Consider the following 20,147-nt stretch of genomic DNA (forward strand, 5'->3'; position numbering starts at 1 on the left):
AAAAAGGGGAAAACTCAGGGGGGACTTCGCAGCTCGGCAGAGATCGGGGCTGCGCTGCCGGGCGGCCCGGAGGAGGGAGAGAACGGGGGAGGAGGGAGGGGAGAAGGAACGCAGCCCCCTCCCGGCCCTCCCCTCGCCTCTCCCTGGCACCGAGCGCGGTCGAGGGGCGTGGAGGGGCGGCCCCGGCCGGCAGTGGGCGCGGGCAGGGCGGTGCGCGGCGCTGGGCCCCCGCGGCGCGGCGCGGCTCGGCTCGGCTCGGCGGAGCTCCGCCAGCGGGGCTCGGCGTGCCCGGCCCGGCAGCCGCGGCGCGGGGCCGCCGGGGATGCGGGGGGAGCTGGCCGCGGCGCCGCGCCAGGTAAGGGCGGCGAGAGCGGTGCCCCGCCGCGCGGCTCTGCCCGGGGTCCTTCACCGGCCGGCAACTTCGCCGTGCCGGGCGAGGGCGGCGGGATCGCCGCCGTCCCGCGTCCGGGAGGAGGGGAAGGGATGCGGCGGAACTCGGGGGGTCGAAGCTGCGCGGGTCCCGGCGCTGCGGGAAGGGGCGGCTGCGTGGGCCGGGGTCGCTCCTCCAGGAGAGGAACCCCCCGGGTCCTGCAGGGATGATGATGCTCGCTGGCAGCGGGGAGCTCAGGGGGAGCGCCAGCGGAGCGGCTCATCCGGGCGGCCGCATCCTCGGGAGGAGCGATGCAGTTGAGCAGATGAGAGATAAACAGGCGCAGGTGGATGCTGCGATAAGAAAACTCCGGGACCGACTCGGGAGCGTTTAATTAACTGAGAAGGCGAACGCTAAATGCCAGGAGGAGGGGAAACAAAAGAAGCCCCGGCGACAAGCTCCGCGATTTCAGTGCCGCTCCGAGCGGGCAGCGACCTGCGGGGTGCGCGCAGCGCGAACGATCTCTCGGTCCCTCGGAAACGCGGCCGGGATGGGGACGGGGGTCGTGGGCGGAGCGAGCGGTCGGTCCCGAGCGCGGCGCCCCGAGCCCTGTCCTGCGGGAAGTGCCGTGGGAGCGGCGGTGCACGTGGGGGAACGGAGCGAGTACCGGGGGGAGCCGCGGCCGGAGGGAGCTCGGAGCGTGTTGTGCGGCGGTGCCGAGCGCTCGCTGCCGCCCGCCGGGATGCCTCTGCCGCGGTCCCACCGCCGGGCGCTGAGCCGCGCCGCTCGGCCGTGCCTCTGCCCCGGGCGGGTGGGCTGCCGAGGTGTGCGGAGGCGCGGGCGCGACCAAGCTGACCCGACCGCGTGGGATGCCGCCCCGCAGCCCGTCCGCAACGTATCCATCCCGTCGCGGGGAGAAGTCGGAGGACACCGGGAGCGGCGGCGGGTGCCCGACCGAGAGTTGTTCTGCAGCGCTGCGGCTCTTCGTGCCCGGACGGAGGGAGCTTGGCCGCAGCGGTCGCAGCCGCTTTCGGGGGCTGCCCGGGGAAGCGACGCCGCGTCCGGAGCGCCGCTCGTCGTAGCGGCCGTGCCGCGAACCCCGCGGTTCACGTACTCGGAGCGCTACGGGGACCCGCTCCCTGCGGAGCCCGCCGCAGTGCTGCCCGCCGGGTGCTGCGGCAGCGCGGGTGCCGGGAGAGCTGCTCGTCCCGCACCTCGTCCCACGTCCCCTTCCGCGCCTCTGGGAGCGCGCCCGGCCGACCGCGCCCCGCTCCCCGCCCTCCTCGCCCCCCCTGGGCGGCTGCCGCTCTGGGTTGCGGTTTCCAGCTGGTCCCAAAGTCCTGAGTCACTGCGCGGTTTCCATGGAAACAAGCGGTGATGGGATGGGGGGTATAGGGTGCCGGCTGCGGGATCGGCGTGAGCCCGGCACCGCGCCGTCCCGAAGCTCCGCACCTCCCGTCGGGGAATAGGAACAGAGATTGGGAGGGCGGGCGACCATGTGCGAGCCGTTCTCCCGCTGCCAGGGAGCTGGGGCTCTGTGTGAAGGGTGCAGTGTGGCTGGCCAGCACTAGAGAGCAGGAAAGAGGTCCCGCTTGGCAGCTTCCACTCAGAAGATGGCACATCCCGGACCTCTCTCGAATAGGCAGACCTGGAAAAATAGGAAAGCCTTGGAAAAAGTGTCGACTTGGAGCTCCAAAAGAGTTTGGAGAACCTTGTGGAGCCTCCAGGCCTACACTTTTTCTGAAGAACATTTTATATGCCTGGAAGTCCTGGCTGGAAGCATCTCTGGTGGCGTGCCAGCCTCTTGCTGTTGTCTTCTCCTGAGGCAGGCTCTGCTGCATGTGGCTGGGACCCATGTGGTTAGACCGCATGTGTGTGCACTATGGCAGGGCGTTTGCCGGTAGTAGGAATGCTCCGGTCCTTGCTCACCCCATGCCTTCTCTGTTGGGTTGCAGACACCAAGACGACCTGTGAAAAAGCTCCATGAAGGTGACCAGCCATGCAATGTTCCTGGAAGGCTGTCCTCCTACTAGCCTTGGCATCCATTGCGATCCAGTACACGGCAATCCGCACCTTCACCGCCAAATCCTTCCACAGCTGCCCCATCCCCGTGAACTGCAGCCTGAGCCAGGATGCTGATGCAGCCGAGCGGCTGTGTGATGAGAGCCCCACTTTCACCTACAACCTCTCCACCAGGAAAACGCATGTCCTCATCCTTGCCACCACCCGCAGCGGCTCCTCATTTGTGGGACAGCTCTTTAACCAGCATTTCGACGTCTTCTATTTATTTGAGCCCCTCTACCATGTGCAGTACACGCTGATCCCAAAGCTGACGCAGAGCAAGAGCACGACGGACCGGCGGGTGATGCTGGGGGCCAGCCGTGACCTGCTGCGCAGCCTGTATGACTGCGACCTCTACTTTCTGGAGAACTACATCAAGCCTCAGCCCATCAACCACACCACCGACCGTCTCTTCCGCAGGGGAGCCAGCAAGGCCCTGTGCTCACCGCCAGTCTGCGAGGCCCTGGGTGCCGTTGATCTCCACCTGGAGGAAGGGGACTGCGTGAAGAAGTGCGGCACACTGAACCTGACACTGGCCACTGAGTCCTGCAGGGAACATGGGCATGTGGCCATCAAAACCGTGCGAGTGCCTGAGGTGAATGACCTGAGGGCGCTGGTGGAGGACCCGCGACTAAACCTGAAGGTGATCCAGCTGGTGAGGGACCCACGGGGCATCCTGGCATCCCGCAGTGAGACCTTTCGGGACACCTACCGGCTCTGGAGGATCTGGGACGGCACCGGCAGGAAGCCCTACAACCTGGACGTCACCCAGCTCACCACAGTGTGTGAGGACTTCTGGAACTCTGTTTCCACCGGCCTCAACCGGCCACCGTGGCTCAAGGGCAAATACATGCTGGTGCGGTACGAAGACCTGGCCAAGAACCCCATGAAAAAGACCGAGGAGATCTACGATTTCCTGGGCATCCCCATGGACGGCAATGTTGAGCGCTGGATACAGAACAACACGCGGGGGGACCGCTCCTCATCCAAGCACAAGTATGGGACGGTGCGCAACTCGGCAGCGACAGCGGAGAAGTGGCGCTTCCGTCTGTCCTATGAGATCGTGGCGTTCACACAGCGCGCCTGTCAGCAGGTGCTGGCACAGCTCGGCTACCGGGCCGCCCGCTCTGAGGAGGAGCTGAAGAATCTCTCCATCAGCCTGGTGGAGGAGAGAGACTTCCTGCCCTTCTCCTAAGGCCGGGTCCCGTTTTTGATACGGACCATTTCAAACTGTTGCCTTATTTTGTTTTCTTTTGTTTGGTTCCTCCCTGCCCTTCTTTCTCGTCTTCTTCTCTCCAAAATTTGCACTAAATCTTGAGCGGGAATCTCAATGGAGTTCAGAGGAAGCGATTCTTGCCTCTCTACACGTTTTGGGCGCACGAGGAATTGGGTCTCTCCAATCAAGAGCTAGAACTGTGGATGGGTAACAATGTTTACAAAACACACAAAAAATGTATAAAGCAACCTTCAAGCTTTCCAAACCGAAGGGTACCTGGGGTACTGTACTTTTGCACTGTTAACTTTTACAATGTAAGAGGTAAATATAATTTATGAATGGCATTGTCCCCTCCAGAATTATCCCCCTTGTCCCCCAATGAGCAGATCAGACTGGAAGCTGAACGCGGAGCAACCTCATTGTCTCAGATCTCAGTTCAATATGTCTGTTGGAATTACGTTATGGGGCTGAATGGGCGGTCAGCTGCTCCTACATAGTTGTTTGGTAACACCTGTGATACTTCTCTGTGCCAAAATCCCACAACAGGAAAAATTAAAGAAAAAAAGAAAAGGGAAGAAAGTGATTGGGTGGTTTGGTAGAAGCCCAACACAAATGCTTTATTTCTGTGTTTTCTGTAAATAAAAGTGCAATAAAACTGACCTGGAGGTGAAGTTTGACTGAAAGACCTCAGTAAGCACTATGAGTGGGTGTACCTACCGGCACCTGCAGATCCACCTGGCTCCCAGTGCAGTGGTGTCAGGCTGGGCTGGAGACCAGTACACATCCCCACAAGGATGGCAGTGAGCTGCGAGCCGCTTCCTTCAGCAAGCACACGTTTGCATCCGAACCATGTAGCAATGCAAGCAGTGAAGCCAGAAGTGAGAACCTGTGGTTATTTCCAGGCATGATAGCTTGCTGATGTGCTCAGCTGAATAGACCCGCAGCCCCAGCACAGCCCCTTCAACTTGTCCCTACCACGTTCCTGTTGGTCTTATGTGCCCTATGCCACATTCAATACTATTCACATGAGTATTGTTGTTTCGTACCCTGGAGGACAGAAAGAAGTTCTCCAAGGTCAGGTCATTAAACAGCCAGAATAAGAACAAGCAACCAAAAAGATTCTCCTGGAGATCTCCTTTGGTAGCTGGTAGCAGAGGCCGGAACCCTCTCCAGGCACCCCACATCCTTGGGGCTGAACAGGGCAGTAGGACAGGGACAAAGTGATGTTGCAAGGCTGCAGAGCACTCAGAGTCTAACACAAGATGCCTGTCTGTTCAAACCTTGCCTGCTGACCTACTTCTCCAACCCTGACATCCTAACCCTGCAGGCAGGGTCCACAGACTGGCTGCAGAACCAGACCCCAAGGGAAAGAAGAAGGGAAGCTCCTTCCTCTCCTCCCTCTTTTAAAGACCTCTGGAGGAACAGGTGCAGCTGCTACACAAGGTCAGCTTGTTAGGGGCATGTAGCAAATTAGCTTAATTTGGCAAACCTGCCTGAGCTGGGTAGGGATGGAGAAATTATGAACAGTGGTGGTCAATCTGATGGCTTTCATCAACCACCTCTGCTGTCTGCATGGTGACATGCCTAGCCCTGTGAGCAGAATGGGTACAGCATGCTTTGCAATGAACACTTGCTCCATTCACTGCCCTTGGCTGGTCTGGGGGCAGCTCTGGGGTGAGCTCCACCACCCCAGGCACTTTCTCCTTCATTTTCCACCACCAGTGAAGCATCAACCAAATAAATGGCTTGATTGCCCTATTATTAGCTACTAAATTAATCCTTTTGTCAGCACTTAACAAATGCTGAGCTGTTGGCTCCCAGCCTTATCCCAGTGAAAGGGACACAGTCTGCAGGGCTGCCAACTTCCTCCTCCCTCAGCAGTCCCAGAGCTTGGTGGCTCCTCCATTGTGTTGTCATCACCCCTGTTCAAGGCCTGCATGTTCCCAGGAGCGTGGGGCAGCTCTGCTATGGGAAGTGCCTGTGCAGTGGGTGAAGTGGCCAGGGTGACTGGCTGTGCTCATCTGGCACCTACACTGCCTGCCAGTGAACAAACATGTGGGTCTGGCTGCTCTGAGGCTCCTCACAGCTGTATGGAGGGAAGCAAGACACCCCTGAGCTTCAAAACAGGAGGCTGCTGCAGGGGGAAGGAGGCTTCTCTTTTCAGCCAGGAGAAATGGCTGTGCAAGCCTGCATCAAGAAATAGCATCTGTAGAGGCAAATTCTTCCACCTTTGCTGAGATTCTGCTTTCGAAGCAGCTAGCCTTTCCCTGGCACCAAAGTCCTCATCTGCTCTGGTCTTTAAACCAAAAGAAGAAACAGAGTTTAAAAGTCTTCTCAAAAGTGCTCTTGCCATTCCAATCAGGAAACCTGCTTGCAGCAAAATGGCTTTTGAATCATGGTTTGAAAGTCGTGTCCCAGTTTAAGTGGGGACTGAGCCTCAGCCCTGCTTGGTGCCTCATTTAGAGCCCGTAGGGGAGAGATGTGATTTCCCAAGGAATCTCTAACATCTTCATTCAGCTGTGCTTCCTCTGCTTGCTTTCTCTCACTGGAAACAAGAAACAGCGCAACAAAGATTTTTATCCTCAAATTTTACTGTAATTAAAATACAGAGATGCAGAATATTCCCAGAAACACACTGCAAAACAAACCAAGCAAACAGATTCAGTCGGAAACCAATTACAGACAATGAAATGACAAAGAACAAAAGTGTCCTCTGGAGCCTGGTGCCATGCATGGGACCACATGGCCGCAGCGGCACTGCCAGGTGAGCAAAGGGCTCCTTGGCTCCTGGAGGAGCAGAGATGGGTCTGACATCCATCCTGGCAGCTCTGTGGCTCTCTCCATCCATCTCCACATTTATGCTCATGCTGTTATTTTCACCAGGATGACTTTGCAATGGAGACACAGGAATGACCCACCCACAGGAACAAGAGCCAACAAGAGAACCCAGAGGGAAAGAAGTGGGTTAAGATTTTCCAGACATGAACACAAGCGGACAGAAAGGGGTGGAAGACATGCACTCCTCTTCCAGCCAGGGCAGCCATGGGAGCAGTCACCCTCTCTGCCCTCCTAGCCAATGTGAGTGTGGATGTGTAACTGAGGTCTCTGGGGGCGCTTTGGAGAGCTCTGCACCAAGGGCGAGACAAAAAGCGAAGGGAAAGAAAAATAGAAAGTGGATGCTAACAGGGTGAGCAAGGGAAAAGGGAGGAAAGGAAGTGCCCATGGGCTCTCCTCTGAGACAGAGTAAGCCCCTGGGGCAGAGGAACACCCAGCTGGGGCAGGGAGGGGTGGGGTGGAGGCACTGAGCTGTGTGTAGAATTGTGGCCTGGCCCTGAAGTGTGGGTATCCTGGCAAATGCCTGGGGGAGATCTGGGAGTGAAGAGGGGCTGACCTGGTGCCTGGACCCTCTACTGAGCACACTGATCCAGCCAAATGGAAACAACCTCATTACCATCACTGCTGTGGAAGCAGGGCTCCAGCCAGGAGCAGAAAAACACCACACCCCAAAACTCATATTCTTCCACACTCTTCCCTAGGGCAAACTCTCTTACGTTCATTCTCTGATTCAGATCCTGTCCTAAGAATCAAATTCCCTCTGTGCTCCTCCCTTTCTTGCTTCCCAGTCTTCCCCTCCTAACACCAGGACCCACATCTTCCTTGAATGAGTTCCCTTCATCCCCCCCATCCACCTTCACACTGTCCCCCTTGTCCCCAAATCCCCCCAGGTGACATCAATGGGATCTAAGCATAACGTAGTTCTTAGCCTCTTCCTCAAAGAGGCTGTGTGAGAAGTGGCCTGGGGGGGGCTCTGGGCTGGGTGAAGTCTCAATAAGAAGGGAGGAGAAAAGCAGCGCCCAGCAGCTTTCCCATCCCAACCTGATCCCACCATCATGCCACTGATGCTGTCAGGAGGCACCTTTGTGCTTACAGCGATGGATACCAACAGTGTTTCCTTCTGCTCTGGCACAGAGAGTGCCCAGAAGAGCAGCTCAGGACTGGGTCACCCAGATCAAGCAACCAACAGCTGTACCTCCACAGGCCTTCCTCTGAGCCCCACATTCACATATTCCTGAACACTCATCAAACAGCAAGAGACCCTGGTTTCTGAGCAGATTTAATCTTCTGTCCCCAGCTGCTAGTTTTCCTTTTTTTTTTTTTTTTTTTTTTTGGCTATTTATGGTGCATGAGCTCTGTCTTAATTGGGCTCAAAGGACAGCAGAGCAAGCTGGGATTTTCCCTCACACCTCTTCTGCAGGCCATCCCTCAAATGAGAACAAATGGGGAGCTTCACTCCATTTACTGCAGGGACTCACCAAAGAGCAGAACTGCAAAGATGGAAAACCCTTAGGTCCCCTACAGCCTTTCTCAATGCACCTTTATCACGTTTTCCATGCCTGCAGACAATAGCTCAAGAAGGACCTAATGCTTCCCCAGGAAGATCAGGCCTATGTGGGACACTGGTCACCAGAGCACCATCAGCTTCCCATCATCTGTCCAGAGGTGCCTAGTTATGTGAAGCTCTTTCACAGCATCTTCTCCTGCCTAAAGCCTTGGAGAGGTAGTGAGGAGTCCCAGTGGGTAAGAAACTGTGTCTTTCCAAGAGGGCTGGTGACAGCACAGCCAGTTATGCACAAGCAGCTTTTAGCTTTGGGGCTAGAGATGGATTCAGAAGCAGTCTGCGATTTGGAATAAGAAATGAGACACACTGAGGGAGAGCGGTGAGCAGAGATCCATGCAGTGCAAACTGCCCTCCCGCTTTGCAGGGCATTCACTACAAAGGAAGAACAGAAAAGGTTTCTTCTGGTCTTGCTCACTGCCATGAGCATCCCAGCAAAAGTGCAGGCACACAAGACCTGATCTTTCTGTGAAGCTACTGCCGTCAGAGACAGAACCAACACATCTGGGTCAACTTGGCCTTCACAAGAACAAAGGAGACAAGGAGAGGAAATGCGCACTCATACTGAACGCCGCTTCCTCTTTAGAAACAAAGATGTAGGTTAAACCTCTCTCATGCTATCCAAAGTAAAACAGTGTGGAGATCAGGAAGCTCTTCCCACTGCAAACAGCAGGTCTGCGGCCCAGCCAGGAGCACAGGGAGAACCTAACAGCAGCATGATGAGCACAGGGACACAGCGGCTTGTGGCGGCCCCAAAATGCGGATAGAATAAAGGTCAGAATCAAAACGGCTTCACAAGACCGAGAACATTCAGTCAGGATGGGGAGCGGGATGACTTGTACTTAAATATTCCCTGATGTTTGAGGCCTAGGCAGCCAGGAAATGCAATGAGCCTGCAGAGGAAATGAAAACCAAGGAAGTTGGCTTCGACGTCCAAAGATAGGGCAGAAAGTAAACAAACGGCACAGACAGGAGAAAGGAGATTGTTCACATTCCTTTGGTTTCAGTAAACTAAGCTGTTGGGCCACAGAGAGGACATCTTCCTCTGAACTGTGATTACTGTGACAAGGACCCTATACAAACCTACATGCCAGAAGTGCCAAAGATGATGATGTGAACCTCCACGGCAGTGGCACAGTTTTGCTCACCTGGCTGAAAACATGCCTGTGGGTTGCTACATACACACACGCTAACACATATGCATATCTATATAACACAGCACAAACACTGCTTCACTTGCCTACGCATCCAACAGCTAACAACCTAGGCTACTAACCTGCCAAAGCCAGGGAAGGCAGAGTTAACGTTGGAACCTGCGGCTTTCCTCATCCCGAGAATCGCAGGGGACCGTGGAGTGTGAGTGTGTGCACGTGTGTGTGTGTGTGTGAGCGCACGATGTCACCGACCCCCGAGCATCACGGGTCAGATTGAGGATGGCTATTGCTCCCAGATGGATGCAGGTGTCTGGGTTTCTGCGGCACTGAGAGTTTGGGTGGGCTTTTAGTGCAATATGGTGGTTCAGAGGAGCCGGGCTGCAGCTCCTCAGGGACATGTTCCCCCAGAGCAGTGCATCCCACTCCCAGCCAAGCACCGCTCCAGGGGTGCAGAGCCACAGGAGAGTGAGGCTCTCAGCCTCCCCTCCCTCCCTGGAGCAGAACTTGGGTGGCATTTGGGAACATGCTTGCTTGTGGTTACCAGTGACATCTGTGGAGTGAGTGTGGCCTAGAGCCAAAGTGTCCCTTTAGCAGATGGGGATACTGCAAGGACTTGAAGGGTCAAACCCAGGGGCTGGTTTGTGTCGTTTGTAAGGTGGTTTGTAAGGACACCTCTCCTCTCTCACCAGTGGGACATCCACTACCTGCGCTGTAACATCACAGATGCCTGGCAGATGCTACTGGCAGCTCTCTCCCCCAGTGGGAACATACAGTAGATTTCATGCCTCCCACTGAAAAAATCCACATAGAAGTTGATGCCCTGGGACATGTGATACTCTCATGTGGCCTAATAGCTGGAGCTGCTCTGTTGAGATTGAGGGTACCTTCTCTGAAGGGTGCAATTCAGCCAGGGAGTGAGGGATTGGGAGCAGCTTGTGGGTGGGCCCTGCAAAGAAAACCTAAAAGATGCAGGGTAGGAATGAGGTTTCCCCCTTTTCACAGTATCTCTCCTTTGTGTCAATGGGACTTTCTTCTGCCGTTCTCCCCCAGACAGACCCCCCAAGCACACCTCCCAGGGCTGAAGGAAGTGCTGTTTCAAAGGCTGTCTTCCCTGATGAAGCTGAATTCAACTGCACAACCCACACCTCGAGACAGGCGTAACTCACCCTGTCCCCTTGTCCCCGGCTCCAGGCAGATAGAGCCTCTCCCACCCCCTGTGCTCACAAGAGGAAGAAGGGAGGAAGGAAACCATACGACAGAGACAACTGTGCCTTTGAAGTCCTTGGAGCAGAGATGGTTCCCAGGAGGTGATGGGAGTGAAAGGCATAGACAGCAGCTCTGGGAGCCCTGAGCCAAGCAGGTGGTGCTGAGCAGGCTGCTGCCAAAGTCTGCTCGGGTGCTTGACCCTCCCTGAAGCGGCTGGTTCCAACTCAAAGAGGTGCTGTGTGGGGGAGAGTACGGGCAGGGAGATCTTTTGGAAAGGGGCTGTGATGGGGATTAGTCAGCCTTGTCCTTCTTCTTTGTGGTGAAAGGGACTTTGCCGGCGACTGCGCTGCCCACAGCTCCAACGCCGCCGGTCACGGCTGAGACGCTGCCTTTCACCAGTCCAACGCCTGCAGCAGGGACGCTGGTCACAGCCGTCTTGGTGAGCTCCAGGCTCTTGCTGCCCACCCAGGCGACTCCTCCCAGCGTGGCCCCCACCGCTCCTCGGGTGATGCTGAACAGGCCGCCCGTCACTCTCCAGATCACCCCCGCCTGCTGCTGCGGATGGTCCTTGCTGGCATCTGTGGGAGAAAAAGAGGGACAGTCAGTGGGGCTGAGCTGAAGGCCTTCTCCCCAGGCAGTGCTCCCCACCATGGCCCTGCTCCTGCATGCAACTTGCTGCAAATGCCACTAATGGGAGACGCAATTCCATCCTCTGCATGTTGACTAACAGCAGTAAATCACAGCCAGCACAGGGGCACGGGCTGCTGACAGCAGCAGCTGACGCTGGCGTGGCCACAGGCCCTCAGAAGCAGCTGTTTGGAGGCGGCCCTGCACACATGTCAGATGAGAGACTGAGGTGCAACACACACCTATGTGCCGAAGCTGTAATTGAGCTCGCACAGATAGCAAACTGCAGTAAAGATACAGTGACACGGACGTCACCTCAGGTTGTACAAGCCCTCTAGAGAGCTCAGCGCCGTATTTAATAGTGTTAAGACTGTTAAGCTTAAGTTGATACGCTCTGTCATGCTGTCTACCTGTGCCAGCTGGAGGAAGGCCAGCACGCTGTGCCCACCCAAGCTGCCATCACACCTGCCCACAGCCCTGCAGACGTAGCACTCACAGCTCGCCAGCTCCTGAGAAGGGGCTCAGTCCGCACTGCTGCGGGGGGATCCAAGCCTGGCAGCCCTCCTGGCAGCCCCCACACAGCCCTCCCTGCTGCCTCAGCTGACAGCGCTGAGCCAAGCAAAGGAGGAGCTGCTCTTTTCGTGGGACGAGATATTTTGGAGTCTCTGCCTTCTGATTCACTGCCAGTTCCGTACAGGAGATGAGTTACTAATAATTGCAGAAATACAACAAAGCAATTGTGGCAGGAAAAAAAGCAAGCACCAGCTGGGAAGGCAGCAGCCCTGGAGCAGCAGCACTCCTCCTCATCCACTGCCTACTCAGAAGAGAGGTGAAGAGGCTGCACAGCACTATTGCAGTAGGAGGGCTCCTAGCCCCCGCTACATCCACACCTGGTTGCCTCTTCCAAGCACTCAAGTCCTCCCCACCCCCTTTTTTTCTGAAGCTCCTTGAGAAGAAAGCTTCTTGTTTACCTGCTCTCTACCAGCCTCTTTGGTTGTTAATACTATTCCAGGCACCAGAAATCTTCTACTTGGTCACCCTCTTTGAAGCCTCTACCCCATCTCATTTCCATGCAGGTTGGAGCCAGCACTGTTCCAGGCAGTATATTTCCTTTGCTAGCAAGCAAAGGCCCTGTGAAGGCTGGAAAGCCAAGAAGCAGCTCACTGAGGTGCAGGGCCTCAGCGTGCTGCTGCCCTGCTTGATGGAGATGTCAGACTTGTTCAGTCTGAGCAAACATCTTCCTTTTACTGTTAGCATCTTGTTTCACCCTGAATCCCTACCACATCTGCTATTCAGTGTGCTTCTGCTCAGCAATACCGTGAATTTGTTGGAGCAGAGACTGTCTTCCCACCGTCCACATGACACAGACACAGTAGGATCTCTAAGTACTGCTGGAAAACAAGTTTTTTGCTCCTTTTTTTCCATTTCTTTCTTTTTTCTTTTTCTTTCTTTCTTTTCTTTCTTGCCAGCTCTGGTGACTTGCAATAAACTTTAGATTACACACTTGTCTAATCATCTAGGCAGCAAAATGGAACTTCAGAAGGGCTAATACAGACTCTCTGATATAACCCTAAGCAGCAACTTTTCTACTGGGTATCCAACACGTTGCCTGGCTTTTCCCCAGCAGTTTTTAAGTGCTTTTTTTTCTCTTTCTCTTGTTGCTGCTGAGACCTTTTGGCTCCATCTCCAGTTCAGCTGCCAGCTGCCCAGCCACTGCACATTGCTTAGCCAGTAAGGCACCTTTTGTCTTTTGTCTTCAGCCCAAGGGCAGGACGGCACCCAGAAGGATGGGTGTGCCATCCTGGGTGGGGTGGAACCACAGGGTCCCTGTGTTCCTGCTGGCCATGGAAGCAGGATCCTGTGTGTCCCTCAAAGGACTGCAATGCAGAAGCTCTGGGCATTAAGCAGAATGCTCAGCTGCAGAACCAACTGCTGTATCAATGCAGCAATAATCTCCCTGGCTCTCCCTGGGTAAACTTATGTCCGAGGCTACCTGGAACCCATCTGTCTGAGGCTTTAGCCCTCTCCACATATTTCTGGGGCCACTGGAGCTGCCCAGCTCACTGACCAACACCACTGTGAAAATCACTTAGGTGCTGTGTGCTTGCCTGCAGGTGGACAGCCTAGGGACCAGAGGGGAGGAGGCAACTGCAGATGAGATTGAAGGGGGTGCTACTCTGCCAGCAAAGAGCTACAATATATTGGAGAAAGTGTCAGGAAATACTAATGAAGAGAGACAAGGACAAAGGTTCTTTCTGATTAAGCTAGGCAGAGTCAACAAAGCTGCAGCATCCTGGAGCATCAGTGCTTCCACACTGCCCGCACCTGCTCTGCAGCCACTCTCATAGTCCTTATACTCCACAGGCAGCAGGGAGGAGGGACAAAAGACCTGACCCTAGGAGGGTGGGAAGCTGTTCCAGCAGCATCTCCAGGGCTTCAACACAGAGCAGATGCTGTACCACCAAAAACATTGATAATAACAGGAAAAAAAGAGAACCCTTGAATTTGAATATATTTGAAAAGAAGAAGAGAAATCCCTTATGGCCCCAAAACGCAAAGGGACATATCCTATCGTGGCAGTGTGCTGTAACAAGTCGTATTTGTACTATACTCCAGAGAGCTCTCCAGCCAGCCCTGCTTAGTTTGTCTTCAGGACTGCAATAAACCCCATAGTAAGCTGTCATGTAAGATAAGCATCGGATTTACAGTGCAAATTAGCCTCTCAGACAATGGAGTGAGCTAAGCATTTTGTTGGCACAGAGGAGCCCAGATTAAGGGCAAGACAGGCAGCAGAGATGAAATACACAAAATAATCAGAGAGACAGACACACAGGCAGAGCACGGGAACAACTCTGTTCCCTGGAGCCGGCCACAGCCCATGCTGCTCATAAAAGCTCTTCACCATCTGTCAGGCCCTTTTCTCTTCCATCAATGACCTGGCCTTTTTGAGGGTCCATTCAGCTTCGCCTCGCCCCACAACAGCTCAGAACAGAAAAAGGAGGAGGAAAAGAGTGAAGCACTCTGATGTACAAATGCTGACTCTCTGTGCTGAGGTCACTGTCCCACACGGCATGCTCCTCCTGTCCACAGCCTCCCTGTCCCCATGCTGTCAGTGCAGAGCTGGGGTCCCACTGCTGCGTACCATACAGAGCAGTGCTTCCTCATGGGGTCCCATCCAGGTGAAAACTCTACTTCAAGGAGGATTAGTACCAGTTGTTCCTTCTTACTGAGTCATATAAACAGCCTCTGGACAGGAAGGTAAGGAGAAGGAGCTGCATGCACAGCTCTGCATCCATAGGACACTTTTGTCCTAGCTGAGCTCCAGGCAAAGGAGCTGGGCTGGCTCAAAGACCAAAATGCAAACAAGTGCCTGGCTCCAATCTGTCCCTCCACAGAGGTGAGATGGGGTGAGGTCTCAGCTCCTGCCTCAATGACACCTCTGGCAGCCACTAAGTGACCCTGTGATGGCACCGAGACAGGTTCCTCTACCTGGAGAAATGTCTGGTCTGGAGGAACAAGAGAGGAGTGGAGGGTCAATGACTCACATGGTCCAGTCTCAGCTTCGCTGCTGAATTTTAAGCAACTCTGAGTAAATCATTCTCTCATTTAATGCCTCTGCACCACTGCAATTGAGAACACGTGATTTTCTAAAAGCCTCGGTTGTTGAGTCACACCAAAATGTGCATGGGAGAGAACTTTCCAGTCCTGATGTTTCTTGGACAAAAAGCTGGAGTTTGGTTCAAGTGCACTCCTAAAGCTCCGAGAGTCCCACATGGATTATTGTTATTTTTAACCTTGTGATTTTCTGAGCCTACCTCAATTTGAAACGCGTGGGGTTGGCACCGCTGCTTCCCTTCCCCTTCTGTAAAGCAATGCTGAAGTTAATGATCCCTATTTCCTCGTATTGCTGGGCTGTCATGAAGGTTAATTAGGTACAGTTGGTGCAGAGCTTTAAACGGGGAACCGTGTTTGTATCATTGTGGCTGGCGCTGACAGATTCCTGTTGACATTCTCAGTAGAAATGCCAGCGACAACTTCCAATTTATCTCTGGAGAGGTTTCCAACCTACAGACAAGTCACAGCGGCAAGGGAAAAGCTTGCCCCCTCCCAGGCACACCAGCCGGCTGTGGAGCTGCTGACTGTATAGCTCAGATTTTCAGCTTGGGAGTGGTGCTGCTTTTTCTGCACAAGCCTCTAAAGCAGGCAGAGACTGCTCTGAGGGCTGGGCATCAATGAAACCCCACTGCACTCCTCCAAGGAGGACCCTTCTCCAGGGAAAGGCCAGCTTTGCCTTCTTCCATGGCTCTAGAGAAGACTGAGCTGACCCTTGCAGGGCACAGCTGTGCCAAGCATCAGTGCCTGTGATGAAGGAACTGCTGTTCCTGCCTTTCCCAGCACTTCAGGATCAAGAATCTAGATCTGGCTGTGTCAAAGACAAAGAGTTAAAGGGAGCACTGCAGAATCCTCACACACTTGTGTTTCCTTCCTGCCACATATCTCATGCTGCAGCTGGGCTCTGCAGATGTAACCCCCCCCCAGCCCTGCTTGCCCAAGCGCCGACCACTGCAAACCAAGGTGGTTGCCACCAGCAAAAAGCCTAGAAATGCCACATTGAGTTTACCCCTTGACTTTTAAATGCTAATTCTCAGAGTCTGCAATCAGCAAGATGTATTTGCCTCTTCAATACAGGATGGCTTGTGAGATCCTGCTGCACACAGCAAAATGGGGGCAGCTGTCTCCAAAGCCTGGCTCACCCCAGGGCTCCTCACTGGCACAATGAGCTTTAATTGTTCCTTGCACATGCCCCAGGAGCATTATTAACTGCTGAAACATCTTCCTTGCAGCACTGCAAGAGAGGGTTCAGGAGGGTAAATGAACAGTGATACAGAATGGCTTGTTTTCCTCAGCAGAGCCTGGGGGAAAAGCACTCTGACTCTGGAAGTGTGAGGAGCTGTACAGTGCTTCACCTTGGTTGGGAATTTTCTGTTGGGAATTTCCATTTTGTTGGGAAACATCACATCACCAAAACTCCTTGTAAAGACGTGGTGGTATTGTTGAAACCACCACTGACAAGGGCATTCAGGGAGCTTGGCCTCAGGGCAGTTAATAACCTAGTGGTGAAGCACGAGGTCAGCCTCCGGTTTGCCCAAACACCTGCTCAGTGGCCCAAACTGCAGTTGAATGCCATGTCCTCTCTTTCCCTTTTACTTTGTAGGAACAGACATTAACTGGAGGAGGAATGTAAGCTTGCTCTCTAATTTTGCAAGTGCGGTTGCAACAGTCTGTAAGGAACTACCATAGTCATCTTTCAGCTGGAGATGCTGCCTAGCACCAGGAGGCAGCAGCCTGTCCCACCTCTGCGGAACATTAAGGAAGGCAAGTGTCCTCTTGCTGCAGAGGGGAAATAATGAGCACTAATTGATTGGTCTCAGGGAGCTTCTTAGAGACAATCTCCCTGCTCCCACTGGCATGCTTAACCTCCAATCTGAGAGAGAAAAAAGTGCACACTGGGACAAAGTCCTCAAAAGGTTGTCATCCTCTGACATAAATCACAAGTGCTTAAGGATGAGGACACTCCATTTTTATCAGCTTGTTCAACTTCTGCCCTAATGAGACCCTAGTCTCATTTGAAACAAATGTCATTTCTGACCACAGGGCGCATGTTGTAAGGAAGGTGAGCCCACAGGAGAGCCCAGGAGCAAAGCTACATGGGCACTGCCAATACAGGACAAATGAATCCAGACACAGTGTTTCCACTTCCAACACAATGACTGCTTTTGTCATTGTGAAATACACACAGAAGGTCAGGCTTTTGCTACTGCCCATACAGCCCACTAAAAAGCCTACAGGATGTCTCAAGGCCACTGACTGTGTAGAGAGACAATCCCAAAGGGCATGAGATCTCAATTTGCCCAACTGACTGTGGCAGCTGCTTATTCCCCCCCCTGCACAAACCTCCAGGTCCTGCAAAAGAAACCAGAATGACATGTTATGGGAAGCATGAACAGCAGTGGACAGCTATCAGATGGCCTTTGCTTCCCTTCTCCAGTGCATTAAAAGCATCAGAAGTGGCCATCAGGCTTACTTTGTTTGAACTTTATGTCCCTGTCTACCTTCCATTTCCACTCTCTGCTCCACCTACAAGATCTTGATTCAGTCAAGAGGCTTGCTTGGCAGGAAGCACAGAAAGCTGTGCCAGTGGCTCCTGCTCCTCGTCCTGCTGAAGTATCATCACCGTGACACTGTGATTTTGGATCATAAGGACAGGATCACCTCTTGCTGTGAATATGGCCTAGCACAGCAGGTTCTTAATCTCATTTTGAGATCTGTGGGTGGAAATGGAATCATCCAGTGGCCATGATGATTTTTCAGTGCCTCCAGGCTTTAATGGCTTGAGGAGGGGAGCTTTCACACAAAATAGCACTTTCCTTAAAAACAACCTTTCCTTGTATTTGTGCCTAGGCTGAAGAGACCATCTTTTAAAGCTTGCTCTTTGACCCATGTTAACTCAGCTCTTGTCAGGGCACTACGCCTACTCCGACAGCTCTCTAACAGTGATTGCACATTCTTTGCTGAGCTGCATTCAGCTGCTCGTGATAGCACCTGGCACAAAAAGACCCCAAATGAATCACACGCTCTTGTTAAACAGCCTTGTTAATTCAGCTCTGATGAAGACGCAAGTGAAAAAAAATCAATATTTGTTAAATGAAAAAGGACAAAACCTGCAGAGAAATAAAGGTCATTTTCATGGTTCTATGAGGCCCTTACAAACAGTGGAGAGTAAATAACATAATCCAAGCTTATGTAAGAAACGACTTTTTTTCCATGCTCTGGTGCTACCTGGTGGATTTTACACAAAGGCAGGTTGGGTTAAGCCTCCCCTGCCCTGTGAGGCTAGAATTCCTTCCCATGACAATGTGCCTACCTCACCATTTATCAAAAGGTGCCTGAGTTCGGTCCCAGCAGCTGTTTGGGAAGGATCACGGAAAGGAAAGATGGTCACATCTAACTGGCAGAAAGGAGCTCTAAGCTGGAAGATCGGACATCAGAAGTCTGCTCATCCATCAGCTGCCATCTGAATTTTGCCTTATTACTGAAGGCTCAGTCTGCCTACACTAAAGAAGCACACGATTGCCACTCAGACACTCTGCAGATGAGGCATCCAAGAATTTGTCCCAGAAAATGTAGGAACAGGTCCTGCCGTGCTGACTGGGGTGACCCAGGTTCAGGCATTTCCTCTTGCTGCTCCTGGAGCAACTAAGCAACGGGCATTGATGTTTTCCAGCAGAATGGCTGGCACCAGAGAAATCCAGAAATTGCCCATTTATTTTGATTATCTGCCTACTTTCCGCCCTAAAGGCACATGGAGGAACTGAAGTAAAAATGGAGAGAGGCTCAAAATGCAAAGGCACAAATTTTAACTGACCTAAGGTCTGAGTGAAGATTTCTGACTCAGAGAAGTGACCCGTTCACCACAGTGGCTATCCAGGAGTCTTTCTGTCCATCCAAAGGAGAAGAAGACAATTAAGCTAAAAGCTGTTTGCTACAGAAACAGCGGAGCTGGGAGTCCACCAGGGAGGCTCAGATGTGTTTGTCTGCTCACGCTTTAGCATGCCAGCAACGGGCATGTTATTCTGCTGCTGGTAGGTGTTCAATGGCAGAGCCTCAAAAACTTGTTTCCCAGCTCAGCTGTCAGGGGGAGAGCGCTGCATTGGTGAGTGGGCAGGTACGCTGCCTCTGGGAGCAAGCAGATGAGCTGGCAGAACAGGAGCAAGCCGCGTGTCAGACAATTTAACCTATTCCAGTGCAAAAATCACACCCCAGCACCATGTCCAGACCTCTTGCATGTCCCCTCACCTCTATCACATCTAAGTGTGACAACCAGCCCTCCCACTGCTGTGCTCCTAGCGAGCCTGTCACCCAAAAATCTCAGCCTCGAACGCATAAATTAATGGTAGCACTAACACTGTCCAAGGAGACATCACATCTCCTCCTTTGTGTTGCACAAAGAGCTGCTGCTCAGGAATGTGCAGCTGTGAGCGTGGCAGCTCCCTTCACCTTCTTCCATATTCATGCTCTCTCACTTCTCATAGCAGATTTCAGTAAGGCACAGCAGGGCTCAGCGAGCTCAGCTTCCCAGTGGGTACGGATGGGCTCTACCCGGTGTTGTGACATGGGTTACAGATAAAGTAGCATTTTTCTTTGATGCTCTCAGAGAAGCTGAAATATCTAAGCCTTCCTTTGAGATCAGTACTTCAGACCAGTACGAGAAATACCGCTAATACTTCTGCTCTCATTCATTTTACCAACTGCTGAAAAACCTCTCCTATGCCTGCCTTGGATAGTGGTGTGCCAGGGAAAGCTGACAGCCTGGAGGACCTCAGACCCCTCTGGGATCACTGCCCTTCTTCAGTGCCACCCTGGTTTGAATCAAAGCCAAGATAAAGGCTGGCTTCTTTCAAAGTAAAGGGCTCAGTGGAAAAATTCAGCTGCACGCCTACAGCAGCCTTTCAGGTCTCCACGTTAAAACTGCGTTTTTACTGTCTTGATTCTATAATGCAACCCAGCATGGCAATGCAGTTATGATTTTGCTATTGGGAAATGAAGTACAGTATTACTCTTTCTCTACAGATACCCCTTATTATTTATTTTTTTTCCTGCAGTTCTGCACACATGGGAAGCAATAAAACAAGACAGTCAATTCCTTTAAAAATGAGTGACTATTCAAAGATGTTTCCAAGTACCCTGGTACAGAGCTGCAGGATCCAGTCAGCTACCATCCCAGCTTTCACATCAGGGTGTTCAGCTCTGCTTGTGGTCCATGTGCAGTCCCATGCTATGCTCTTTCTCAACACAGAATACAACCTTCAAAAACTCCAGACCCCAATGTGCCACACTCCAGCTTGGCTAGAGTCATCATTACAGAAACTCATTTGCACCTCTATTTTCCTCCCTTTGTTTCCAATCAGATGCCTACAGGGAACAACTGGAGTGACATGAATCTTGTCAGAGGCTGACGGCTCATCAGAAATCCCATCAAGCTATCATCTAGTCCCAACAGGCCCTCCACGGAAAGAAAACATCTTGTCATGGCTTGGAGGACCTCCATGTACACTG

At 53.0% G+C, this 20,147-nt stretch overlaps 2 protein-coding genes across 4 annotated transcripts in view; one reads left to right on the top strand and one right to left on the bottom strand.

Annotated features, from left to right (window-relative positions):
• Positions 1 to 268: 268 nt before the first annotated feature.
• On the top strand, positions 269 to 4,318 carry CHST1 (carbohydrate sulfotransferase 1). 2 transcript variants are annotated; one of them, XM_015864455.2, is made up of 2 exons: positions 269 to 355; positions 2,326 to 4,318. In XM_015864455.2, the coding sequence occupies exon 2, from the start codon at positions 2,370 to 2,372 to the stop codon at positions 3,624 to 3,626; it is 1,257 nt and encodes a 418-aa protein (XP_015719941.1). In that variant the 5' UTR covers positions 269 to 355; positions 2,326 to 2,369; the 3' UTR covers positions 3,627 to 4,318. The 2 variants fall into 2 exon arrangements, with proteins under 2 accessions (XP_015719941.1, XP_015719942.1); XM_015864456.2 differs by lacking the exon at positions 269 to 355 and adding an exon at positions 537 to 872.
• Positions 4,319 to 7,792: 3,474 nt separating this feature from the next.
• The window catches only part of LOC107314792 (transmembrane protein 263-like), a 207,392-nt gene continuing 195,037 nt past the window's right edge, over positions 7,793 to 20,147 (bottom strand). For both annotated transcript variants that reach the window (XM_015864460.2, XM_015864459.2), the window contains one exon: positions 7,793 to 10,981. In XM_015864460.2, coding sequence (XP_015719946.1) covers positions 10,695 to 10,981 — 287 coding nt within the window. In that variant the 3' untranslated portion in view covers positions 7,793 to 10,694. The remainder of the gene's footprint in view (positions 10,982 to 20,147) is intronic.

The sequence above is a fragment of the Coturnix japonica genome, chromosome 5 (genome assembly GCF_001577835.2).
Source record: "Coturnix japonica isolate 7356 chromosome 5, Coturnix japonica 2.1, whole genome shotgun sequence".
Lineage (NCBI taxonomy): Eukaryota > Metazoa > Chordata > Aves > Galliformes > Phasianidae > Coturnix > Coturnix japonica.